Source organism: Capra hircus, chromosome 16 (genome assembly GCF_001704415.2).
Source record: "Capra hircus breed San Clemente chromosome 16, ASM170441v1, whole genome shotgun sequence".
NCBI classification, from domain to species: Eukaryota; Metazoa; Chordata; class Mammalia; order Artiodactyla; family Bovidae; genus Capra; species Capra hircus.
This window is the reverse complement of record NC_030823.1, coordinates 42,938,063-42,965,740: the sequence shown is the minus strand read 5'-3', so window position 1 is coordinate 42,965,740 and position 27,678 is coordinate 42,938,063. Positions and strand designations below refer to the sequence as shown.

The window sequence follows — 27,678 nt, the reverse complement described above, 5'->3', positions numbered from 1 at the left end:
TGAAAAGTGATTATATTTGTTTTATTGAGTATACAGAGGCAATGCCATGGTCCTGTAATAATATAATTTGGGATCAGTAATCTCTGACTTGGTTAAATTCTCCATGGGGATCTGCTTCCCAGATTCCTAGACATTATTTGTGACATCACACTTTCCAAGACTAGTGTTTCTGGAAATGGATCTGATGAGAGGAGGGATTCCACTCTGAATACATGCCTGTGGCTCCTGGAAGACAATGGGATTGGAGGAGAGATAGCTTCTTTAACCACATTTGATTCCTTCTGTCTTGACATCATGGTAATGATTTTTGTGATAGGAGCTGGTCTTACCAGGAGCCACACAATGGCTGAACCAGCATGGTTGAAGGACAGCTGCCCACCATGCGTCAGGGTTGGCGATAGGTCAATCTAGAAAGAGACAGCCTGGCTTTAAGAACTGCACAGAAGCCCTTTGGACAGTCCCAGCAGTGCCTGCATTCCACGCTGAACTTGTCCTTATTCTGGATTCATAGAGTAGGAGAGAAGGTCTACCCAGATCCTATTGATGGGCTCCTCCTCTCAAGTTACTGCCTTGCAGTCGAGGGTGGAAACTCCTTTAGCTCCTCCTTTTCTGGGTGCACCCCTGGCACTTTGTTCATCTTGATGAAGATCTGATTGATTTCTATGAAGGTCTTGGACTTGGTTTCAGGGATGATCAGGAAGATGTAGACGGTGGTGAGAAAACATATCACAGCAAAAATGACGAAACTGTAAGCTCCAAGGCCCACCTGTGGGAGGGGAGAGGGTCCACATGTTTGAAAAGGTTATCAATTTACTGCTTGAGTGTCTTGTGCCTCTGGGGCCCTGGGTCACACTTACTTGGATGAATGGGAAGACCAAGCCCACAGTGAAGTTGGAGAGCCAGTGAACAGTACCCGCTACCATGTAGGCAGCTGGCCGGGAGGACTGCAGGAAGATCTCAGTGACGAGCAGTGCGGGGATGGGACCTGAGGAGGAACAGGGATAGCTGACTTCTCTGTTGGCCAAGCAAGCCCACCACGGGTCCTGGAGCCCTACCCATGTAAGGTTCCAGAGGCCTCTGGCTCAAGGCAGAGCAAGTGTGTCTCCAGGACTCCTGATCTTGCAGAGAAGCAGTGTGAGAAGGCATCTACCAAGAGTCGGGCACAATAGGTGACATCCTGTGATGTCCCCAAAAGGGGTCCATGACCATCCATAAAGATCTCTGCCCACCACATACATGGGCACTGTGTTCCAGCCTACACATGCTGCTTTACTGTCCTCCCTCGTGTCATGCTCTGCCCAAACCCCTCAGCCGCAAGAATGTAGCACAGAAGCCATTCAGGGCCGAATCTAGCCCTCCCTGGAGCCTCTCTAAGGAGCTCAGACCAGAAGTTTCTAAGCTGGTGGTACAGAAGAGGGGCAGTGAAACCACTGAATCAGCTCTGGGGTACATACTGGGCCCAAGGGCATGACCTATGACGTAGGAGATGACACAGGCGATGCTGACATAGGGCATCCAGGATATCACGTCCTGTGGAAAGGAAAAAGAGCTGAATCACACCCAAAGCAGAGACAACCTGGGTTGGGACCATCAGGACTCTTGTCTCCCAGAGGGCCAGTCGCTCTGCCTGAGTTGGGAAGGAGGCCCCCTGGCACCTTCTTCAACAGGCAGCGCCACCTGCATGCCTCTGGAATATCCACTGTAAATGAACAGTGGGTTGCTGGGGCAGGTGGAGGGCTGACCCCAAGCAGCTGACTCATCGTGATGATAAGCATGCACAGAAGGGCCCAGGTGGATGGCTGCACCCCAGGCCCCACCTTCCTCACCTGCATAGCCAAGGCCCCCGTCAGCACGCAGCAGGCAGTGAAACAGACAGAGAAGCCCAGGAGGAGCAGGAATCTCCTCCCCATAAGTTCCACCACGAAAATCTGGAGGGAAAGGGTGAGGAAAAGTGGGAGGCTCAGCAGGCTGTGGCGCCACCCCAAGCCCCGCCACTTCCCTGCCCCGACCGGCCTTTCTGGGCAGCCCCACTTCCATGTTCCACACAACACCTTTCTAAAGGGGCAGCTACACTCCAGTATTCTTGCCTGGAGAATCCCATGGACAGAGGAGCCTGGTGGGCTACAGTCCATGGGGTCGCAAAGAGCCAGACACGAATGAGTGAGTGAGCACGGCACAATGAGAGCTGGGTGGGCTGTGCACCCACCTTCTCGTGTGTGTGTGTGTGTGTGTGTGTGTGTCCTTGAATGGTCAGTCCAGGGGCCCTGTTTATCACACGGCGGCCCTGGCACAGGTAGTGACCCCCAATGTATAAGACTGGAGAAGAGCCGCCTCTCACAGGGTAGCTTCCAGCATAGTGGGTGGGGTCTCCATCTTTGGGAGTCATAGGCTGCCCATCAGGAGAGACAGGCTGTCATCTGAGGACAGCCCAGAAGTTAGAGATGAAGGGACCAAGGGGCACATTGCCACCCAGATCTCGGCTCCTTCCTAGGCTGAGACCACCTGCCCCAAGGTGCCCTCCATCCCTGGTGGCAGACGGGGACTTGGCTTCTGAGATACTCACGGCGCAGATGGTTATCAGCACGTTGACAGCACCAGTGCCTGCCGTCACATACTGGACATCGTCCTCTTTCACCCCGGCGCTCAGGTAAATCTGGTCTGCGTAGTAGTAGATCTAGAAGGAAACCGAGGTGAGGCCTGCCAGGCCACCACCTGGACCTCTCGGGGTGTCCCCCGCACCCGCCGTTGTCCAGGCCGAGCTCCACCCTCACCCCAACATCTGCTCCCTACCGCATTCACTCCGGAGAGCTGCTGGCCCGCCATCAGGACGATGATGGAGATGACCTGCCACCGCAGGGACCTCATCTTGAACAGCTTCAGCACGGAGATGAAGCCCGCAGCCTTCTCAGCCCTGTCCTCCTCCAGGATCTCCTCTATCTCTGCGTCCACATCGTGCCAGCCACGCAGCCTCCTCAGAGCTGGGGGGAGCGAGCAGAGGGCGAGTCATGGGCTGGACCACGGTGCCCACCCCCATCCCTCCTGAAAAGATGCTGGAACCTCAGTCCCTTGTCCTCGACTCAAGGGAAAGCCTCACCGCGTTTGGCAGCTTCTTCATCTTTCTTCTGAATCAGCAGGTACCTGGGGCTCTCAGGGAAGAAGGGCAGGAAGAGGAGCTGCAGCACGGCGGGGATCCCAGTCAATCCGAGGAGGATGGGCCAGCCTGCAAGGAAACCAGTGTGACCAGAGAGCTGATCCCAGCGCCCCAGACCCGGCCTCGCTCCAGCTTGCCTCTGCCTCCAGCCAGGTGGAGCCCTGTTGGCTGCTCTGGCCTTTTATCCTGATTGGTTATCTTTGGGTCTGGAACACAGGGGATGGGGACAAGATCTTGTCTTTTTCATCCCTGTGTCTGCCAACCCCTAGGATGGTACCTAATGAAGAGTGGCCACTCTAAACAGCTAGAGAACGGATAATGATGAATAACTACTGCCCACCTACCCTGGGGTTGCAATGAGTCAGACACGACCTGAGCAAACAAGCTCAGGTGTGCTCTGTAGTACACCTACCAGCTGAACAAAGTGAAAAATTCAGATGATACCAAGTGCTGGTGAGAATGTGGGCGGGTGGGAAGTCTCCACATGCTGTGTGGACATGTGGCATCTTTAGGAGATGGTCCAGCAGGAGCTAGTGATGCTGGACACCACACAGGCTCTAACCGAGCAGTCGTGCTCAGCAGTGTGCCTGGGCGACCAGGATACCAGAAGGAGAATGGGCCAAGCAGCACTGATTATAGAAGGGAAACTCAGAAACAAGGCAAACCATCATCCATAAACGATGGTTCACTCATCAGGTGGAATTTTATACTGTGCTGAAAATGAAGCAAGTCAGGACAGGAGCCTGTCACACCAATGTGATGTTTGGTGCAGCGTGGTTCCACACCATGTGGTCCCACTGTATTAAATCCAGCGACAGACATTAGCTCTATCTTCTAGAAAAGTGGTGACACTACAGGGAAGAACAGGGGCACAATGATAAGTGTAGGCACAATGATAAGTGTGGGCACAATGATAAGTGTTGGCACAACGGCTCCCTTTGGGGGTGAGAAGGCCGTGATTGAGGGGCACACAGGGAGCCAGTCAGTTCTAGTTCTGGATCCACATATGAACCATCGTTTATGGACGATGGTTTACCTTGTTTCTGGGTTTCCCTTGGACATCTGTGTGTCAGGCACTTTTCTGAGGGCTTTTCACCTGTAGCCCACCTCCTGTCACAGCAATGTCAGGAGGCAGGTACCAGAGTCAACCCCATTTTACACCTGCAAACACTGAGGCATGGAGGGTGCAGCTCCCTCACCCTGAGATCAGTTATTTTGGAGAAGATCTGTGATAGGAACTCAGGCACGTTGAAACCTGAATCACCACCCTCTCAAGCTCCTCCCACCTCTTGGCTCCAAATCCAGGGCCTATCTGATCTGAGTTCTGCTTCCATCACCCTTGCATAGATTACAGCAAGCGTGGAACTGCCTGCCATTCGGGCTGCTGTCTGCCCTCTGGGGCCCCTCCCACCCACTACGTGAAATTCTTCTCACCAGGTCTCAGTGTCCCTGCCACATCTAGACACCTGGTTCTGATCTTGACCTACCCCGGACTTCTTTGCAGCCTTTGTGCTATGGCTGCTCACCTCCTATGCCCCTCGCTTCCATAAACTCTGACACTCTTCTCTTCTGGCCTTCCTGCCTTCCTTCCTTCTTCAATGAGCACTTATTATGTGCTGTGAATTGTGCTGGAGATTCTAAGATGAGTCAGACCAAGCCTTGCCCTCCATGCTCTGCCTAGAGGAGGTTGCAATGGCTGAAGAGACACAGTGAAGGGTGGAGGGACAAAGTGAGAGGTCACCAGGATATCTGCAGCTCCCTGGTCACACAAAGAACTTCATGCTCCTGGCCTCTCTGCTCACACTGGAATGCTGGTCCTACTTCTCCCAGGGAAGAAGGGAGAAGTAGGGAAGCCCTGAAAGTGAAGTCACTCAGTCATGTCTAGCTCTTTGTGACCCCATGGACTGTAGCCTACCAGGCTCCTCAGTCCATGGAATTTTCCAGGCAAGAATACTGGAGTGGGTTGCCATTTCCTTCTCCAGGAGATCTTCCCAACCCAGGGATCGAACCCGTGTCTCCCGCATTGCAGGCAGACGCTTTACCATCTTGAGCCACCAGAGATGCTCTATTCAACCGTTTTTATTGTGAGATATAACATATATGTGGATCCAGGGAGCCCAGGCCCTCTCTGAGCCCCTCTCCCTGGGTGGACCTATGGCTCTTTCCCCACATATCACAGAGTACTTGAAAGGTGCCAGGGTTATCTGGGCCCTGCTGGCTGGTTATGTGCCATCACTGGGAGAGAGGAACCTAGCTGCTTCACTCCTGGTCCCAGATCCTTACAAGGGTGATTGTAAGGTGGAAGAGAGGATAGTTAAAACTCCGACCCAGGCCTGCACTGTCTGCATTTGTGTCCTAATGACACCTTGGACATGTGATACAATCTTTCCCGGCCTCAGGGTCTACAGCTGTAAAATGGGTACAGTAACAGTACATGCTCATAGGTTGTTTGGAAGATTAAATGAATTAATATAAAAGGCTTTGTGTCTGGCCCATGACAAGTACTTTATATGTTTTGATTGGTGCTTTATTAGTGGTGATTTCCCTTCAGAGTTTTGAGACCTAAGACAAAGAAAGGGGAAGTCATGCAAACACAGTGACAGTTATGAGTTACTGTGCACCTACTATGTGCCAGGCGCCAGGCTCGTGGGGCAGGGGGTGTGGCTCTGGAGTCCAGGTCTGGGGTGGATGCTGGCCCTGAGACTCACCACCACCTCCACGGGGGCTGGGTCTTGTGACCCTCTTTCCTGGTCTGCAGTGGGATGACCACAAGTCCCTGGGCAGCTGAGTTGCCGGGAGGCCCCAGTGCAGGGGTGCTGGAAGCCTTAGACATAGAGTCTGGCACCCTGGCTGCCTTCATTACCAGGCCCCGGGTCTAGCAGCCACTCAGACAGCAGCTCAGCCTGCTCCCTCGAAGCCCTCTCCTACGTGTCCCAAGAGGGGCCAGAGAACATCGTTCTGTGTGTCCCCACCAACCTATTCAGGCCTGCTCAGCACAACCACCACCTCGGCACTGTGGGCTCAGGGCTCTGCAGTGCTGAGCCCTGCCTCATGGTTTACAGAAAAGACCAGCTCATAGGAGCGGGCTAATGGTCTGGAGGCATCCCGAACTCACCTTCTTCGTTGGCCAGGAGACTCCGAAGACCAAAGATCTGGGCCACAAGGATTCCGATGGTGATAAAGAGCTGGGGTACCACCCCCAGGGCGCCCCTCCAGTTCTTAGGGGCCAGTTCCCCTAAGTACATGGGGACGACATTGGAAGACAGACCTGGGAGAGGCGGCGGAAGTAAAGACATGATCTGGAAACAGTGGTCTGGCAGAGACAAGCTGTGTCTTCAAATACATTTATTTTCCTTAGCAATCACTTCGTCGTCGTGCTCAGTCACTAAGTCACGTCCGACTCTTTGCAACCCCAAGGACTGTAGCCGGCCAAGCATCTCTGTCCATGGGATTTTCAAGAATACTGGAGTGGGTTGCCATTTCCTCCTCCAGGGGACCTTCCCCACCCAGGGATCAAACCCATGTCTCCTACATTGCAGGTGGATTCTTTACCACTGTGCCACCTGGGAAGCCCTTAGCAATCATAATAGTTGGGCTGAAACTTTCTCAAAATTACAAGAGTAAGCAAACATCACCTTTTGCAATTCTTAGTCCTTTAGACATTAAGAGAAAATGGCCTGATAGAAGAAGTTCAGTGTTGTAGCTTCCAGACTGGTGTCACCTGGGGACACAGGCCAGCAGGACCTCAGGAATTCCCTCCCTACTGGTGTGGTTTCGGAGAGGAAAAGCCCAGGTGTGTTCTGGACAATCTCTCCTCTCTTGCTCCTTGTGAGGGAAAACCTGTTAACAAAAGGCCTGCCCGCCAGCTTGACTTTCTTATACAATAAGCTGATGCACAGACATTGAAGCACAAGCTTTATTTTTTAATAAGGGCTGATAGTGGTAAAGAATCTCCTGTAAATGCAGGAGACCTAAGTTTGATCCCTGGGTTGGGAAGATCCCCTGGAGAAGGGAATAGCAAACCACTTCATGGGGTCGCAAAGAGTCAGACACAACTGAGCATAATATGCCATTAAGCATTACAAAAAAAAAAAACCTTCAATATTTATTGCAGACCAGTATTTATTGCAGCTTTCTTGGTGGTTCAACGTAAAGAATCCTGAGCCTGGTGGGCTACAGTCCATGGGGTTGCAAAGAGTTGGACCTGAGAGTGACTAATACTCAATACCAACTGTATTCTGGGATTTGTGTAAGGTCTGAACTGTTTCTGAATCCTCAGTATTTGAACTTGTCAGTTTTCCTGTCTTACTACAGTCTGATCCCCTTATGAATAGGTGGAATTTAATTTTATAGACTCCAAAGTATTTTCACATGTATTATCTCATTTAATTCTCAGAGAAGCCCGATGAGAAGTTGAGGATCTGGGAAGGTCAGATGGGTGGTTTTTCAGTCACTAAGTCATGTCTGACTCCTGCAGCACTCCAGGCTTCCTTGTCCTTCACTATCTCCCAGAGTCTACTCAAGCTCATGTCCATTGAGTCGGTGATGCCATCCAACCATCTCATCCTCTGCTGCCCTCTTCTCCTCCTGCCCTCAATCTTTCCCAGCACCTGGGTCTTTTCCAAAGAATCAGCTCTTCACATCAGGAGGCCAAAGTATTGGAGCTTCAGCTTGAGCATCAGTCCTTCCAATGATTATTCAAGGTTGATTTCCTTTAGGATTGACTGGTTTGATCTCCTTGATGGGTTGTCACTGTCCCAAACACCGCACACAGAGCCAGAGGCAAGCTGATGCTCAGCAAGACGTGGGGTCTGAGAGGGAGGCTCTGACCACAAGGAGACCAAGGGAAAACGTGTGGGGCGAGGGGAGGCTGGAGCTGCTGGTGACAGGAGGGTGTCTGACAGCCCTGAGATAGGACACTGATGGCCAAGTTTTCAAGCTCTGCATTCTGCCCAAGGACATCTCTGCTCAGTATTTTAAAAAGGACATCATCTTTCATTAATTAATATCAATTCTTTCTGATTTTCAGAGCAAAGAGGGACAGTCTTTAGAGCAGCTCTTAGATGTCTTGTGGGTGGGTGGGGAGGGACTCTGCAGGCCCAGTGCCCAAAGGGCTGTGGAGGAACTGAGGCCCTGGAAGTGCCCACTCATCATTCAGGCCCTAGTGACCGCATCTTGAGGCCAAGTGCTTCGCAGCTTAATTAAGAGCAACACTGGAGAGACAAACACTGGAGGCTGTGAAGAGATCGGGTTCCCCAAATGTTGGTAGAGAAGTGACTTTTAAAGTTTAAATTCCATTAGTGAAAGTCTGCAGTGTTTTTATCAAAGACCTTGACTAACAGCAAACCAGCTAACTGAGCATCTGGGGATCTGAGCTACACTCACCCTGTACCCGTTGGTCAGAGTGGCCACTTACTTCATTTATAGGGGTGTCAAAGTACCACAGAGTTTGATGACACCCTTTCTGGACTTTTCAGGAAAAACATGAAGAAATGAACGGGAAATGGATTAGGCTTCCACTAGCGTTCTCCAAGTATGACCTAAGGACACAGGGGGTTCCTGACACGAGATCAAAACTATCTTCAGAACCATCCTAAGATATTAGTTGTCCTTTTCATTCTCCTTCTCTGATGAGTTTTTCAGCAATCACACACCCGCTGACATCACACCAAGAGAACACAGAAGTAGGTTTGAGACTGGCTATCTTCTATTTAGCCAGACATTTAACAGATTTGCAAAAATGTAAAGCAATACCACTAAATTTTTTTGGTCTTAGAAAATAGAATTATTTTCATAAAGACATGTAATGGGCTTATTATTGCTATTTTAAAATGAATTAATTTAAATTCTTAGTTGCAATTTCTAATGTGGTAAATATTGATCAAAATAACACATGTGAGCAAAAACTCCTTAGAACCTTCAATAATTTTATGAGTGTAGAGAGATGCTGAGGCCAAAAAGTTTCAACTGCCAAGTTGAAGTCACACTCATTTAAAAGCAAAGGTTGGTTGGGAACTCCCTGGTGGTCCAGTGGCTAGGACTCTGGGCTTTCACCACCAAGGGCCAGGGTTCAGTCGCTCTCGTATGTCATGCAATGGCAGCCAAAAAAAAAAAAAAAAAGGAAAGGTTGAAATATCAAACTGTGATTTGTAGAGCCTAATTTTTTTTTTTTTTTGGAATCAACTCTGAATTGTTGGCTGTAAATAGTAATGTTAACAGCACTTACCCATTGCCAACGACTTCTAGGAATCGTCTGTGTTTCATAAAGCTGAGCCCGGCTGCAGGATAAACCCACAGGAGCGGGGCTGGGTGCCTTGCGGCTCCCGCCCAGACGGCAGATAAATGTCCAGGCACTCCCAGGCATAGCCAGAATGAGGGCAGTTTGCCAGGGGACCCATTACCCCTTCTTTGAAGTGACTTCTTCTCTTTTTGGGAACCTTGTTTTCCTCTTTATCCCCCCAGGTCTGCAATCCCTTGCCACTTCCTTCAACACTAGGCTCCTCCTCATCTTCTCTATTGTCAGTAAACTCCAGGGAAGGGGTTTGCTAATGCCCAGGCGATTTATCCCTTCATCCCAATCCCCGTGTTTGGAAGGAGAATGAGTCACTTGATGATGCCAGAACCTGGGGTCGGGGGGAAAGGGCAGTGAGTGAGTGCCCAGAGTGCAGCATTTCCAGGGGTACCCACCTGTTGAGAGTCCTTTGGACAGCATGGAGATCAGAAAAGGAAATCAACCCTGAATATTCATTGGAAGGACTGACACTGAAGCTCCAATACTCAAAGTATTGGCCAAGCCACCTGATGTGAAGAGCCAACTCATTGGAAAATACCATGATGCTGGGAAAAATTGAGGGCAGGAGAAGGTGGGGCATACAGGATGAGATGATTGGATGGTATCACTGACTCAACGGACACGAGTTTGAGCAAGCTCCCGGACTTGGTGATGGACAAGGAAGCCTGGAGTGCTGCAGTCCATGGGGTCGCAAAAAGTTGCACATGACTTAACAACTGAACAACCACCACCACCCTTGGGTCCCCATCCTGCAACGTATGGCTCTGAGAGTGGGCAGCTCTCTCCCTTTGACGACCCTGGCCCTTCTGCTTACAGAAGACGACAATGTGAAGGGAGGCCATGGCACGGCCAAAACGATGTGACTTCAGTCTGAGGCATCATGGATGAGGGACTTTCCTATAACCAGGGCAGCCTGGCCAGGGCGGAATGACTCTGAAGCACTTACAGTCATCAACTCTTTTCTGATAGAGGGATTCTACATTAGATTGTTTCTCAAGTTTTTTGACCAGAACCCATAGGGCACAATATAGAAATACATGTTATGTCCAACTTGGTTCTCACATATGTATAAAGAATTGAAACAAAGTTTCAAAAGACAGTCCTTACCTTTCCTGCATGTAACACACATCCCCATAACACAGGGGCTTATGAGTCTATCCACAGCAGAGGGGCAGGAATAGCTTGAACCTACATGCTTTGGAGACCCCAGATAGGTTCAGGTCCCAGAGGTCTGTTCTCCCTCCCCTTGACTATCCCAAGTCACAGAATGGTTTACCTGCACATATTCCCACCAAGACCCTGGCCACAATTATCATCTCAAATGACTTGGCGAGGTCACTGAATCCCATTAAGAGCGCAGGCACGATGGAGAAGATGTTGTTGAACAGCAAGGTTCCTTTTCTGCAGAGGACAAAATACCAATTAGTTTGGTTTTAGGTTTCACTCACTCCTTTGACAAGTGTTTGCTGGGCCTCTACTCCATTACAGCAGTTGCTGTTGTGTTACACGCTTTGTTGTTGACCTAAGACAGATACAGGTCAAGTGGATGGCCTGATTCTCAGTGGGAGGAAATGTAAATGACTCCCAGGGGGACGGACATCAGTGGCACACACAGGGAAAGACTTAAATATTACAATACAGTAAAGGGGGAAAGGTGGAAGTACCGACATATTTCCTCTTCTTGGGCTCTAAAATCACTGCAGATGCCGACTGCAGCTGTGAAATCAGAAGACTATTGCTTCTCAGCAGGAAAGCTATGACAAACCTAGACAATGTGTTGAAAAACAGACGTTACTCTGCTGACAATGGTCCATATAGCCAAGGCTATGGTCTTCTCAGCAGTCATGTTTGGTTGTGACAGCTGGACCATAAAGAAGGCAGAACACCAAAGAATTGATGCCTTCAAACTGGTGCTGGAGAAGATTCCTGAAAGCCCCTTGGACAGCAGGGAGAGTAAACCAGTCAATCTTAAGAGAAATCAACCCCAAATACTTGTTGGAAGGACTGATGCTGAAGCTGAAGTCCAGTATCTTTGTCATCTGATGAGAATAGCTGACTCATTGGAAAAGTCACTGATGCTGCTAAAGATTGAGGGCAGAAGGAAAAGAGGGCATCAGAGGATGAGATGGCTGGACGGCATCACTGATAAAATGAACATGAACTTGGGCAAACTCTGGGAGATGGTAAGGGACAGGGAGGCCTGGTGTGCTGCAGTCCATGGGGTCACAAAGAGTCAGACACGACCAGCTACCTGAACAACAACAACAACAAAGGGGTTTGAAACCATAAACTACTGAGCTTTTAGTGTAATCTTGAAATCCAAACTGGATAAGGACTTGAGAGGAAAAGTTTAGGCCAACCTCACTTACCAACATGGATGTGAAAATCCTAAGTGAATTATTAGCTGATCAAATTCAACAGTACAGTTAAGAATCTTTCAGGACTTCCTTGTTGGCGCAGTGGATAAGAGCCTGCCTGCTAATGCAGGGGACTTGATCCTTGGTCCAGACACACTCCAATGCTGAGGCGCAGCTAAGCCCATGTGCCACAACTACGGAGCCTGCATGCTGCAGCTACTGAAGCCCAAGTGCCTAGAGCCCATGCTCTGCAACGAGAGAAACCACCACAATGAGAAACTCTCACACCACAGAGAAGAACAGTGCCTGCTCACCGCAACGAGAGAAAGCCTAGGCAAAAACAACAAAGACAACCAATACAAGGAATATTTTCCCTGGTGGCTCAGCTGGTAAAGAATCTGCCTGCAATGCAGGAGGCCTTGGTTCAATTCCTGGGTTGGGAAGATCCCCTGGAGAAGGGAATGGTTACCCACTCCAGTATTCTGGCCTGGAGAATTCCATGGACTGTATAGTCCATGGGGTCACAAAGAGTCAAGACACAACAGAGCGACTTTCATTTCCACCTTTCAAGGTTAAAAACACCATATCTGGGTGGGGAAGATCCCCTGGAGAAGGCAGTGGCACCCCACTCCAGTATTCTTGCCTGGAGAATTCCATGAACAGAAGAGCCTGGTGGGTTACAGTCCATGGGGTCTTATAGAGCTGGACAGGACTGAGTGATTAACACTTTCACTTATATAAAAATGAGGGAACGTATGTGTGCTGATAAAGGGTATCCCCTAAAAAGAGTGAGTGAGTGAAAGGTGCTCTCTCGTGTCCGACTCTTTTCGACCCCATGGACTTTACAGTCCATGGAATCTCCAGGCCAGAATATTGGAGTGGGTAGCCTATCTCTTCTCCAGCGGATCTTCCTGACCTAGGAATCGAACCAGGGTCTCCTGCACTGCAGGCGGATTCTTTATCAACTGAGCTATGAGGGAAGCCCATCCCTTAAAAAGAAGAAGAAAACAAACCCAACTTAGTGAAACTTACAAAGCATTCCCATTTAAGTCAAGATTGGACATGGACTTGGGCCCTGGAGAGCCAACAGCAAAGTGAAAGCTTCTCTTGGGCGTCCCCTTGCATCAGGCTCCCAGGAGTCCCACAGCCATCACTCCCATTACCCCCCAGGAAGGAACAGTACTGTTACCGGATACACAAAACGATCCACCACATCCCACACAGACAGTACAGCTTCAGACAACAGGATTAGATAGAAGTTACAAAATATGTATTAAGTGAGTTGTGTCATAGGGCATACATGTACACCTATGGCTGATTCTTGTTGAGGTTTGACAGAAAACAACAAGATTCTGTAAAGCAATTATCCTTCAATTAAACATAAATTAATTGAAAAAATAATGAGTCAAAGCATAGTATACAAAGAACAAGAAAGTATATAAAACAAAACTATCCAAAATAATAGCAAAAAAAAAAGACAGATCTTAAAAACAAACGAATAAAAATTATAGAAATGAAAAATATAGTCATTGAAACAAAAATGCAGAAGATGAACTGCAGGGGAGGAGAAAATTAATGAATAGAAAGGCAAATCTGGGGAATTACATAGAAAGCAAGAGAGAGAGAGAGAGGAGGAGGAGGAAGAGGAGGGAAGTATGACAAATTAAGGTAGGGAGGATTATAATATCGTTGGGCTTCCCTGGTGGCTCAAACAGTAAAGAATTCACCTGCAATGCAGGAGACCTAGGTTCAATCATGGGTATCTTCCATGGTTCGGGAAGATACCCTGCAGAAGGGAATGGCTATCCACTCCGGTCTTCTTGCCTGGAGATTTCCACAGACAGAGGATTCTGGCAGGCTACAGTCCATGGGGTCACAAAGAGTTGGACATGACTGAGCAACTAACACTTTCACTTTCATAATATCATTAGTCACAGTAGCCAGAGAGTGGAAGCAACCCAGATATCCATCAATGAATGAAAAAATAAACTCAATGTGGTATGTTCATACAACAGAGTATTATTCAGCCTTAAAATGAAAGAAATCCCAACATGTGCTACAATAATATTGTACTTTGAGGGCATCAGGCTAAAGTGAGATGACCCAGTCACACAAGGACAAGTCTTACATGATTCCATTCATGTGAGGTCCCTAGAGTAGCCAAATGCACAAAGATAGAAAATCCATTGGTGACTTACAGGAAGAGAAGAAAGGGGAGTTATTGTTTAATGGGTACATGGTGTCCATTTTTGCAAGATGAGAAGTTATAGCAATGGATGGTGGTGATGGTTACACAACGATGTGAATACACTTAATGCTGATAACCTACACAATTAAAATTTGATTAAAATGTTATACATACATTTTACCACATTTTTTTTTTCCCTGCAGGATCTTAGTTTCCTGACCAACGATCAAACCCAGACCCCAGCAGTGAAAATGCCCACTCCTAACCACTGAACCACTGAGAGTTCCCACCATAACTTTTTAAATTTTCTAAAGAAGTCAAAAAGGCAACAACAACAACAAAGACACTGAGGAGTTTCCTGAAGAAAGAATATAGAAAATGGAGGAGAAAAAATATTCACAGAAATGATGGCTGAAAACTTCTCAGAGCAGAAGACATGAAACCTCAGACAAGCAACTAGAGCAACTTCTGGGATAAATAAATTAGCCACAGATTGCTCGTGAAAGAGAAGATTCAATAGTGTAAGGATGTCAGTTTTTCTCCAGTTAAATGAAAAATCGAAAGTAATTCCAAGTAGAATCCTTTTTCAGGGATTTTGATCAACTGATGTTAAAATTAATACAGAAAAGGAAAGGAATATGAATAACATATTTTTGAAAGCAATTGATTTTTTTACATGAAAAAAAAAAACTGGCTTTCCCTCACCACTCACCCAGTAAATACAAAATTCCAGATCTATATGGGAAAGACAAAGTTGTAAAATTATTTTTTAAATTATTGAAGACTATCCATATGATATCTGGTGCGTGCATGTGTGCTAAGTTGCTTCAGTGTGTCCAACTCTTTCCACCCCTATGGACAGTAGCCCACCAGGCTCCTCTGTCCATGGGAGTTGCCATGCCCTCCTAGATATCTGGTAGGAAAGACTATTTAAGACACAACAAGCAAAAATCATGAATGAGTTAAATGTGACCACTTGAACATTTAAAGATTTTGAATTTTTACTATATGGGGACTTCCCTGGTGGTCCAGTGGCTAAGGATCCAAGCTAGCAATGCAGGGGCCCAGGTTCGACCCCTGGTCAGGGAACTAGATCCCATATGCTGCAACTAAAGATCCTGCATGCCACAACGGAGACCAAAGATCCCCCAAGCTGCAACCAAGACCCAGAACAGGCAAACGAATAAGTTAATTCATTAAACACATAACAAAAGTAAGCTTAAAAAATACTATATGCACAATTAAAAACAGAGCAACAGATTGAGAAGATATCTGTGCCTGAAATAACAGAGTCCAGTGTGGGCATTACTTACACATGCTTAGAGGTGCAATTTCCTCCCAGCTGTGTAATTCTGGGTAAGCTACAGCACCCCTCTTTGCCTGTTTTTCCCAAGTGTGAAAAGAGGAAGATGCTCTTCTAAGAATTGGTGGATTTAATATCCCCTAAGCCAAAGAACTGATACTCTTGAGAGTATTTGGAGAAGACTCTTTGAGAGTCCCTTGGACTGCAAGGAGATCAAACCAGTCAATCCTAAAGGAAATCAGTCCTGAATATTCATTGGAAGGACTGATGCTGAAGCTGAAGCTCCAATACTTTGACCAACTGATGTGAAGTGCTGACTCATTGGAAAAGACCCTGTTGCTGGGAAGGCAGGAGAAGGGGCAGACAGAGATTGAGATGGTTGGATGGCATCACCGACTCTATGGACTTGAGTTTGGGTAAAGTCTTGGAGTTGGTTATGGACAGGGAAGCCTGGCATGCAGCAGCCCATGGGATTGCAGAGTTGGATACGACTGAGCGACTGAACTGAAGTGAATTGAATATCCCTAAAAGCACTTAGGATAGAGCCTTGCACAGACGAACAAATCAATAAATTGTTAGCTTGCTACTGATATTTAAGGAACGCTGACAAATCTTTAAGAAAACCACAAACAACTGAACAGTATTTATCACCTCTTCAGTTGGACTTGTAACTGTCAGCTCCATCTGCACACCAGACCGCTAGTCCTTCACTCAGGAGAAGCACCCTGCAGACCTGTGACCTGATTGATGTCCTGCCCCCTGGTGGTCCACAGGGAGAACTGTGCATCCAACACCAGACTGAGAAAGACTTCAGATCTTAGATCCCGATTCACAGCTTGAATGTGTCTATTCTCAGATTCTACTATTCGTGTGTGTGTTTTTAATATATATATTTATATATAACTTGATTTATTTGTTTATTTTTGGCTGTGCTGAGTCTTCCTTGCTGCGAGCGTTTTTCTCTAGTTGCAGTGAGGGGACTACTCTCTAGTTGTGGCTTCTCATTGCAGAGGCTCCTCTTGCTGGGGAGCACAGGCTCTAGGGCGCGCCGGTTCAGTAGTTGTGGCTCCCAAGCTATAGGGCACAGGCTCAATAGTTGTGTCCCATGGGCTTAGCTGTTCCTCAGCCTATGGGATCTTCTCAGATCAGGGGTTGAACCTGTGTCTCCTGAGTTGGCAGGCAGATTCTTTACCTCTGAGCCACCAGGGAAGTCCTTCGATTCTTTTTGAAAAAGGCTGGGGAAGGAATCAAGTTGTAAAGTCGGGCCTTGACTCTTGAGCTCACTAGATCTGTGGCCGAGAATGGAGCCCTGACCTCAACCTGCCTCTGTGTGCCCATCCTCAAAGGGAGGAGGTTGGAGGGGAGGAACTCTTAAAAATATTATTCATAACAAGGCTGCTATCTCATGCCTGTGGATTTTTACCCAGGGAGTGGGGGAATCAAATACAGAATCTCTCATGTGTCTAGAGTTAGAGGCAAGATTTAAGCTCTGCTCTTAGCATTCATGACCCTCACAATGAGGGTCACCCTGGGACCACATGGTTTCACCCGGAAGGGCTCGACATTGATCTCAGCCATTGCAGAGTTTTGCAGGAATTTAACTTGGGCTACATTTTGCATATTACTGGACCCCCATGTAAAAGAACAGAGCAGGTTAGCTTATGTTCACTTAGGAGGCCGAGTTTAGGAGCATTAGGCCCCATGTCTTGGCCATGCTGTCCTACCCTTGACTCTTCCAAAGGCCAGAAAGAAGTTGTGGTAAGATTTCAAGACAAGAGAAGGCAAGAGTGGGAGTGAGTCCTGATCTCTGAAGCACTCTCTGTTCTGTCCAAGCCCACCCCAGAGCCCAGAGAACCGTCACCCTCATCCACCTCCACCCTTGAGACCTTCATCGCCTAAGTCCCCAGACACTTGGTCAAGGTATTCTTCTTAACTCCATTAAGAAACAAAAATCATCACAGTGGTCATTACTTAATTTTACAATAATGATTTCTGCTTTAAGCTTGGCTTTAAAAAATTTTTTTTCTTTTTTTGAAACCTTTTCTTTTATATTGGAGTATAGCTGATCAACAATGTTGTGACAGTTTCAGGTGGACAGCAAAGAGACTGAGCCGTACATATCCATGTGTCCATTCTCTCCCAAACTCCCCTCCTATCCAGGCTGCCATGCTATGTGGCAGAGCAAAGCTCGCTGTGCCCAACAGTGTGCCCAGTTTAAATACCACAGTGTGTACATATCCATCCCAGACTCCCTAACTATCCGTGGCCTGGATCCTTTCCCCCTGGGAATCATAAGTTTATTAGTCTGTGAGACTTTTTTTTTTAGCCTGGGTTTTAAACTCTGATGGAGTCTGTGAGTCTCACTGCCTCTTACCTGCCTAGGTTATTCACCAAGCGGCCGACCATGAGAGAGCCGAGGAAGCCTCCGAAGGGAAACATGGACACAGTAACCGACCACAGCAAGGTCAAGTAGAACTCGTTCATGTATTCACCGACTCTGTCATAGTAGGTATAGTTGTAGAAGTCTTTCATGAACTGGAGAGCAGAGCAAAGCAGAACACCAGAATCATTCGAGCTGGTTTGCAGAAAGAACAATGGAAGCTGTCGGGCCACCCGATGGGATGAGCTGGGCATGTGGACATCAACACGATGAAGTGGAGGAGAGGGAGTGAGGATTAAAAGCAATTAGCAGGGGGCACCCACGGGCCGGGGGCAGGAGGCTGCGAGGCCTCTGATAGGCAAAGCACTCAGGATGTTTCTAACCCCAGAAAGGAATGACTCCAGCGTTCCAATCACAGAATCAATGTCGGATGATCCCTTCCCCATCCAGCCCCTGCTGTGGATTACCTGTCTGCAGAAGATCAGAGCCCTCTCAAACCTCCCCTGACCCACCCCTGAGGCCGGCCTGCCTTGTGTCCAGCCAGGCCTGGCTCTCCACAAGAATCTGAGGCCCAGGGACCTGGTGCAGCCCCACGGCCCCCTGCCTGCAGGTTCCTTGAGTCTGTGCTGCTATCTCCTGGGTGTGACCCCTCCCTTCACTCGAGGCCCCACCGTGTGCCCTCAGCATGTGTGCAGCCCTACCCAAGCAGCTACCCAGACACCAGCTGCTCCAAACCCGCCTCTCTGCTCCCTGGGGGGCTGCACCTTGCCCACCACAGCGACCTACCTCAGAAGGAGAGTTAATAGTAGCCACGTTGTACCCATACTGGAAGGACGACCCAAAGGCAGCTATCAGCGTCGCCAGAACAATCACGGCTGTCAGCCTCTGCGGGAGACGAGATCACAGTTTCAGGTCAGGAAGCAGCCCCGGGATTCCAGGGAACTCAGGACTTACTCAGAGTCTTGTAGAAAGATGGACGTAATGGGACTTGAAGACCCATGGTCTTTCAACCACTCCATGTCTGGAACCCTACCCTCCACTCACCTGGGTAGAGCAGGTTTCCTTAACAGTAGCGCTTAGGCTTGGACAATCCTGTGTTGTCCTGGGCTGTCCGATGTGCACGGTAGGGACAGCCCTCCCCCATCTGTGACAACCTAAAAGTCTCCATACGTAGCTAAATGTCCCTAGAGCAGGTGGGGACTCACCGCTGGTTGAGAATCACTGGGTCAGAACAAAACTGAAGGGTCACCTGTTCCAGCACTCCATCCAATGTCTGAGTTGCTTCTGTGACATTTCTGCTGTGGAGCTGCCTTGGCCTCCTGCAGCAAATGCACTCAAGTACTGCCTCCAACAGCGCTTGTGTGTTTAGTAGCTCAGGCGTGTGTTTGTGTTTAGTCGCTTGGTCGTGTCCGACTCTTTGCCATCCCAAGGACTGCAGCCTGCCAGTCTCCTCTGTCCATGAGATTCTCCAAGCAAGAACACTGAAAGGGGTTGCCATTTCCTCTTCTAGGAGATCCTCCTGACTCCGGGACTGAGCCCACATCTCTTATGTCTTCTGCACTGGCAGGTGGTTTCTTTACCACTACAACACCTGGGCTTCCCTGATGGCTCAGGGAGTTAAGAATTCACTTAACTCAGGAGATGCAAGAGATGTGGGTTTGATCCTTGGCTCAGGAAGATCCCCTGGAGGAGGAAATGACAACCCGCTCCAGTATTCTTGTCTGAAAAATCCCAAGGACAGAGGAGCCTGGTGGGCTGTAGTCTAAAGGGTTGCCTCCGACACAAACTCTCTTAAAAATCAGAGAGAAAAAATGTGACAATTTTTAATTATTTAGGGTCACTGATTCATTTCCTTTAACCTTTAGACTTTGCTATAAGAAGCAGAAAGCACAGTGAAAAAAATTTAAATATAGATTTCGGGGGACTCTTTAAACACACACATTCCGTGATATCCCCCTTAACCCTTGGGAAACTGAACACGCATTAAGTGGAAGGACCTTTGCTGTTAGAATCTATGGATCTCGGTTTGAATTTGCTCACTGCTACCTTCTGGCTTAATTTATTTGATCTTCAATTTCCTCATCTTTAGCATTAGGATGACAACCCTTGGAGTTATTGCGAGGATTAATTTTATGGAAGCGTCTAGTCCTGAAGGTGAATACACTGACTGGGGGTGAGTCTGGGCGTGGCTCTCAGAACCCACTGTTGATGCACTTCATCCTGCATTCTTACTGAGGTCCCTGGCACATGGGACTCAGTACCTCCTGTGCTGAGCTGAGGTCCTCACATCTCCTTGAACAACATCCCTGCTGATCTAAGGAGGACCTCTTGAGAGAGGCAAGTAGGAACAGGACAGGCCGAGAAAAAGTGGTCACCTGGGCCTTGCCTAGTGCCCGGAAGGGGACATGCAAGCTAGTGACACCCCTCCCCCACCCCACAGAGCAAGGGTAGGACTCGCAAGGGCCCTGGTTAAGAGCCGAACCCTCCCTCCATCAAATGAATTAACAAACACTTTGTTCACAGGAAGTTTCTGCTGACGATGAGGAGAGCCACCGACAAGGAGCAGTGGGCTCAGGCCCCACCACTCCCTGGGGCCAGTAGAGCCAGTGGGTGATGGAAGTCGGGGAGCAGGCAGTGGGGCCCAGGAGGGAAGAAGGGTTCCAGGGCAGTTGCTACATGGTGTTTTCTAAAGACAGGGGCACACAGGTAGGCACACCCACCACCACCCCCAAAACCCCACCCAGTAGGTAGCATAGGGCCAACTGAGCTCATCTCCCGAAGTGCTCTGGGTAATCATTCACTCATTCATTCGACAGATTGAGCACCCACTGTGAGTCAGGCATGGTTCTGGTCCTATGTACTAGAGAATTAGTAGAGAACAAAGCAAAGATCCCTCCCCTGTAGCTGAAGAAGGGACAGGCTACCCACACCAGTATTCTTGAGCTTCCCTGGTGGTTCAGCTGGTAAAGAATCCGCCTGCAATGTGGGAGACCTGGGTTCGATCCCTGGGTTGGGAAGATCCCCTGGAGAAGGGAAAGGCTACCCACTCCAGTATTCTGGCCTGGAGAATTCCACAGACTGTATAGTCCATGGGGACACAACTGAGCGAATTTCACTTCACTTCATAGCTGTCCTATTGCTTGACTTGATGGAAGGGAGGAAGGAAGGAAGAAAAAATGTTGATTAAAATGTCTCTTCTTCCAATTTTTTTCTCAGTGAGTGAAAAACTATAAATGCACTCAGTTTCATTCATTCCGCAGGGACAACTCCGACATTCTGCTTTGATGAGTCCTAAGATTTAAAGTCCTTAGCAAAGCTCAGCCAGGGAGCTGAGTGATACCTTGAGTTCATACCCTAAATTGGGAGGATCTTGCCAGGCACATGACTAGACAGCTCCCTGCCTGCTTTTACAGGATCCTAGCAAAACTCATCAGAAGGATCTCAGGCTGTCAATTCTCTAAGCCTGGAGCACATGATTGAAATTCTAGTCCCTGGCTTCTTCCTTGAATTCAGGCCACAGTCACATTCTAGGGACCCTTGTGAATCAGAGCTCACCTTTTGTGGAAAAAGCAAGGACATTCTGGTAAGTCCTCACTGACTTTGCTGGTCCAAATTCCTTCCTTTGGATGAAACAGAATTATTCTTAAGGCAGGAAAAGAAAAATTTAAGGTAAAATTTTCTTTGTTGCTTGGGTCACTATCTCCTCCCCTTTAGGGTGAATTGTGCATCTGTGTTACACATTAACTAGGTCCCCTTAGAAAACACAGGAATGCCTACTCCTAAATAGATAAATAAATAATTTTTTTAAAAAGCAATTTCCTCCTGGCCCCAGCAAGATAAAACCTTAGGAGATAACATTCCTTCTTCAATCCTATAAGAGGTTCACAATAGCTCTCTACTTGCCTTGCTAGGCTATGTAAACTATCAATATGTGACTCTGATGTATATAACTCTCTGTCTCAGAAACTACATAATTGTGCTTTGACTTCTAACAGGAGGGAAGTCCCCAGAGCTCTCTGAAAGGCTGTTTCCCAGGTTATAGTCCTCAAGCTGGTGTGAATAAAAATTTCCATGTTTTTCTTAGATTGACTATTGATTAATTTTTCATGGACAATGCATTAAACAAATATTTATCAACAGCCAACTATGAGCCAGGCACCACCCTACAGAATGCTAAGCAAAATGCCTGCCCCCAAGAAGACTGTGGTCCAATGGGGAGACATTTGTTTTTAAGTACTTAATAACTAAACTAGAACTGTAGCAAGTTTTATGAAGAAAATCCGCGGAAGTGGTTAAAAAGGGAAGTCAGGAAGTGACTGAGAGAGGGTGGGGCTTTGGGTAGGGGAGTGACTGAGGCAGGGGCAAGAGGTGCCAGCTTTGAGGATTATTTTAGGAAGCAAAATCAAAGGATTTGGTACTCTGTGAGAAAAATGAAAATCAAGCCCACAATGTGATACTGCTGCTCACCCATTAGGATGATTAAAGCCAACAAAACAGATAATACATGTTGACAAGGACGTTGAGAACATTAGAGCCCTCTCACATTGCTGGGGGAATGTAAAATGGTGGAGCCACTTTGGAAAACAGTCCAACAGTTCTTCACACAGTTAAATGTAGAGTTAAGTATACGACCCAGCAAATCCACTCCTAGGTTTATACCAAAGAGAATGAAAACATATGTTCCCACAAACTTGATCACAAATGGTCATAGCAGCATTTTTACCATACTCAAAAAGTAGAAACAACCCAAATGTTCATGAACTGATGAACTGATAAGCAAAACGTGGAATTGAATTGAATGACTATTCAATGAAGTATTACATGTCCTTGAAAAGGAATGAAGCACTGTTACTGCCTACAAAGTGAACAGACCTATAAAATGGGCTACGTGAAAGAAGCCAGTCACAGATCACCTGGTTCAATCCGTGTGAAATGTCCAGAATAGACAGACCCACGGAGACAGAGATCAATCAGCGACTGCCCAGGGTTGAGGAGAAGAGGAGGAGATGGGGGAAATGCAGAGTGACTGTCAATAGGTTCGGAGTTTCTTTTAAAGGTGATGAAAATCTTGTAAAATTGATTGTGGTGGATTTCCCTGGTTGTCCAGTGGTTAAGAATCTGCCTGTCAATGCAGGGGACACAGGTTTGATCCCCGGCCTGGGAAGATTTCACATGCCTCAGGGCAACTGAACCCATGTGCCACAGCTACTGAAGCCTGCATGCCCTAGAGCTCGTGCTCTGCAACAAAAAAGCCACCGCAATGAGAAGCCCTGGGTACCACAACTAGACTAGTTCCAGCTCACTACACCTAGAGAAAGCCTATGCACAGCAACAGAAACCCAGTGCAGCCAAAAATAAATTTAAAAAATAAGAAATATTAAAAAATTTTTTACATTGATTATGGTGATAGTTATCCAATTCTGTGAATATATATTGAATTGTGTATAAGTTTAAAGGGATGAAATGGTCTGGGAGTTATATTCCCAATAAAGTTATTACACTATATAAAAGAGGGGTGTAAGAGAAATTCAGAGTTTAAGCTTTCCTTTTTGTCTCTCTTCTTTTTTTTTCACTACTTGTGAGGAGGACAAAAGGAAGAATTTGGTACCGGGTTGAATTAGGGCATGAGAGAGAGAGAGGAAGGGGCCAGACAGGATGTGCAGGTCTCCCACAAGCTTGTTAAAAATGACAAGAGGGGCTTCCTTGGTGGCTCAGAGGTAAAGAATCTGCCTGCCAGTACAGGAGACACGGGTTCGATCCGTGGTCAGAAATATCCCACATGCTACGGAGCAGCTAAGCCCATGCACCACAGCTATTAAGCCTGTGCTCTAGAGCCTGGGAGCTCCAACTACTGAGCCCACGTGCCACAGCTACTGAAGCCCGTGTGCCCTAGAGACTGTGCTCTGCAACGAGAAGCCCCTACAAAGAGAAGCCTGTGCATTGCAGCAAAGAGTAGCCTCACTTGCTGCAACTAGAGAAAAGCTCCACACAGCAATGAAGACCCAGCACAGCCAAAAAAATTAAAAGTGGCTCAACGCCCTCAAGACATGAGACGGGGCTGTTGTCCGAGGCCAGGGAGAGCTATGATTTGTGCTTTGGAGAAAAGCTAGGGGTCACCTCCCTCATGCCCACAGTAAGCTGGCTTCCTGTTTTTCATGACGGTGAGAACATTTTGAAACTCTAATAGAACAGCCACTCTAGGGCAAGCCTTCTGAGAGGGTGTGATTCCAGGTCTCTGGGAAGAAGGCCCCACCCAAACCATCCCTCTTAGGAATTTGGCCCCAATTTCTTTTCTACCATCAGAGAGACACTCTTAGCCTAAGACTTTTGCTTGTCAGGCATCTCCAGTCAGAACAAAAATATCCCCGGAAAATAAGAGTTCCTATGAATTATTAACACAGTAAGTCACTTTATCACACTATGGAATGAATCCAAAATTTCACAAACATTCCTTGAGGTCTGAGTGCTGAGGGGAGGAGAGACAGACAAACTGGAGGTGCCCTGTCTCTGTGGGAGTTCACAGCTGCCTTTCTTGCTGCTGGCTGTGTGGCCTTGGGCCAGCTCCTACACTTCTCTGTTCCTTCATCTGTAAAATGGGGATGATGATACTGCCATCCTCACAGGATGGATGTGGGGAATAAATGAGTTCATACATGTGAAACGCTCAGACCCACAGCTGACTTGTGGTACACACTACAAGCGTTACACATTACATCAGAGGTTTGCTATCAATATTAATTATTAACGATGCAAATCAGAGGGAAGTTACGTGCTCAATGACACTCAACTAGTTGGTGGTGGCGGCATGCCACAAAAACACTCTGCTTTCATCTTCCAAAGCATTCTGGCATTTTATTTTTATAATCCATTTTATTTTGTCTTTCAGCCCAAGAATCTTTTTTTCCCTGTGGGAAGTCTTGAGGCACACCAAATTTGTGTCTTTTCTCTTTACAGGTGAGGAACCCAAAGGCCAGTCAGGTTGTGGTCACATGCACAGCCACCAGGGAGAAAGAGAGCTCGGCCCTTCCCACCAGCCCAGCAGCGCCTGCACCCCCACCCCTGGTGGCAGCCCAGACTCTGTGGCCTCACTCACTGCCCCCCCACTTCTCCTCAGCTCCTAAATGCCCCCTCAGCTTTGCTGTGACTTGCAGGTTCTTTTTCACAGCCACCACCAGTATAGTTCTGTTTTGATGTCCCCCAGCACGTATTTACCAAAGGACTAGGTCTGCCCTCAGGAGCCTGGAAGGGGAGCAGCATGCATCCCCCAGGATGGACCTGGAGGAGGCCTCCTTCCTGGGGGGATCGCAGGAGCAGGTGACTATGATCAGCCCTTATGTTTTTGTATGTAACCATTTAATCACCTCCTTTCAAAATGCATCGTTCATTTTCAGGGACCACCACGTGGGGCATTTCTGTTATTTTGCAGCCGCACCTGGGGACACAGTTGGGTGGCGCATTACTCTCTGAAGAGACGGCACAGAAAGGACCAGGGCTTCCCCTGATCCCCTAATCCCCAAGTTCTTGTTATCTCACAGTCTCTTCTCCGTAAAATAGAAGAGATAACATTAGACCTAACACGGTCTTGTTACCGTGAGGTCCACAAGACAATCCCTGTGGAGTGACACACTGATTTCTAAAGCAGGAAATCTCATGGGCGAGGGTGAGACTGGCATCTGGTGAGTAGACACCAGAGATGATGCTAAACAACCTACAAGACCCAGGTCAGAAACCACAAACCCCCTCCCCGGCCCCACAGCAAAGAACCACCTAGCTCCGAACGTCAGTAGCGCCCTGCTTTAAAGGATGATCAAAAAATAATAACATGGGGACTTCCCTGGTGGGACAGTGGGTGGGAAACTGCCTATCAATGCAGAGGACACGGATTTGATCCCTGATCCGGGAAGATCCCCCATGCCGAGGAGCAACTAAGCCTATGTGATGCAACTACTGAGCCCACACACCACAATTCCTGAAGCTTGTGTGCCTAGAACCTGTGCTTCACAAGAGAAGCCACTTCAAGGAGAAGCCTGTGCACCTCAACGAAGAGTAGCCCCTGCTCATTGCAACTAGAGAGGGCCTGTGTGCAGCAACGAAGACCCAGTACAGCCAAAAATAAATTAATTTAAAGAATAATATGTATGGGGGATCTACTCAGTGCCAGGTAATTTACATGCATTATCTCATTGAGTTGTTTCAGCAGCCCTCTGTGAGTGGCAAGGCTATCATTCCCATTTTATAGATGAGAAAACAGAGGCACAAAGTAGTTAAATAACTTGCCCAAGTTACCACAGCTAGAATAGGCTGGAGCAGAAATGAATCTCAGGCATTTCTACCTTCCAAACCCGCTTTAATCTATTAACTCGAGAACATGTGTCCAACTTGCCCATGGCAAGGGTCTCATATTTATGAATAAATAATAATTTGCACAGATATGTATCTACTCCCATCAATATAAGCAGATGCTGTTGCAATGAATAAAATGCAAACTTCTTAAAAGTGTCAGTAATTTTATGTTACCTTTCTGTCCCTATGCATTTTCTTCAATCAAAAGATAATCAAAAGTACAGAAAGAGACAATCAAAAATAACAATAGCAATTATACAGCAGCACACTTCGAGAGAAGTCCAGAAAAATCTTTTGTCTCTAAAGAAAGGGTAGGAAATCTCTGCTACCAAGCTGAGTTACATTCAAATCCTGCAACATCCTATCTTCTGTGCATACTGGCTTAGCTGATTTACCTGCTGAAAAGGTTAATGAAAATGTCCAGAAGACAAAATCAAATCAAAAAAATCTCTCAGGGGCCATGGGTAAGGATATTGTTGCTGATTTCAGAAGCCCTTCACCTAAACTTCTTAAGGAAGTTGTGCTAAATTAATCCTTTTGAGTCCCATCAATTCTGCTCTAACTACTTTGAAAAGCTGTTCCAGAAGAATGCTTCCCAAAGAACCTTTAAACCTAAAAGTCTCTAAATCTCGCCTCTCTCTAGTCCCTGTAAAGTCCAGCTGTTGGGTGAACTCTGAGGGGGGAGGTCCCCTAGTGCACACGGCTTTGAAGAGCATCCCCCAGCAATGCTGAACAGGTCCTGTGATGGGGCTGCTCCTCACTGCCTCCCTGACAGCACACTTACCCCTTCCCTCTTGACTGGATCTTGCGGCTCCATCTTTGCCCTGGAAGTCCAGAGTTCTGCTTGTTTCCTTTCAGCCAAAATACCAAATGCACTGTATGGCGAGAGAAGACATTCTGGATGTACTTTGGCCGAGCCAGGTAACAGCCAATAGCATTTTTATGGGCAGTCTAATGCAAAATAACCCTTTCGGGAACCCAGACGTTTGCCTTGTTTTCACTTCTTCTTTTGAAAGGAGCTGTCTGGGGTCTAGCTCAGCAAGTGGGCACCCCTCAGGGACTGTAGGCACCGTGCCTTCCTGATTGGGACAGTCTGCGGTATTTTCTTACTGCAAAAGTCAGACTCATGATGAGTGACTGGAAGGGTTATTTCTGTCACAAACACATGGGAAGCAACAGGTGCCACTGACCCTACAATACTCCAGGTAACACAGGGGCAAGAGATGGGGTCATTAGTGGCTTCTCAGAAGAGATCCCTGCCAGAAATCCTGCCGCCAAGTCTCTCTGCTGGAGACTCGGCTTTTGCCCAAATTACCATGCAACACTTTTCTCGGAAAGTTTCTTATTTTTCTTTTTAAGGAACTCAGGGTGGCCAAGGGATGCGATTTTCTGTGTAATCGTCACTATTGCAAAAGCAGTAAATATTTCAAATCCCTTTATCTGCAGGGCAGGGAAAGTGAGTCACAACTGCTCATCTGGGTCCTCACTCATGGCCAGGCCATTGTTGGCCTCCTGCGCTCAGCATGTGTTCAGCCATCATGGGGGCACACCAGGTTAAGCAGCCAAAATCCAGAGCAAAGCCTCATAACGTTTTCACCCTTACAGGGTGTATTCCCTGTTTTATTTGCTGTGGCACAAACCCCACAGTTAATATAGGCACATGA

General features: G+C 47.6%; 1 protein-coding gene across 1 annotated transcript; it reads right to left on the bottom strand.

The window, feature by feature from the left end:
- LOC106501911 (solute carrier family 2, facilitated glucose transporter member 5) lies at window positions 1-26,923 on the bottom strand. Its single transcript, XM_018060393.1, has 12 exons — window positions 26,799-26,923; window positions 18,458-18,556; window positions 17,666-17,826; window positions 10,720-10,844; window positions 6,267-6,419; window positions 3,095-3,220; window positions 2,791-2,978; window positions 2,564-2,674; window positions 1,827-1,928; window positions 1,455-1,530; window positions 858-985; window positions 1-766 (listed from the first exon to the last, which is right to left on the bottom strand). Exons 1-12 carry the CDS (start codon window positions 26,829-26,831, stop codon window positions 563-565), a joined length of 1,506 nt encoding a protein of 501 aa, XP_017915882.1. The 5' UTR covers window positions 26,832-26,923; the 3' UTR covers window positions 1-562.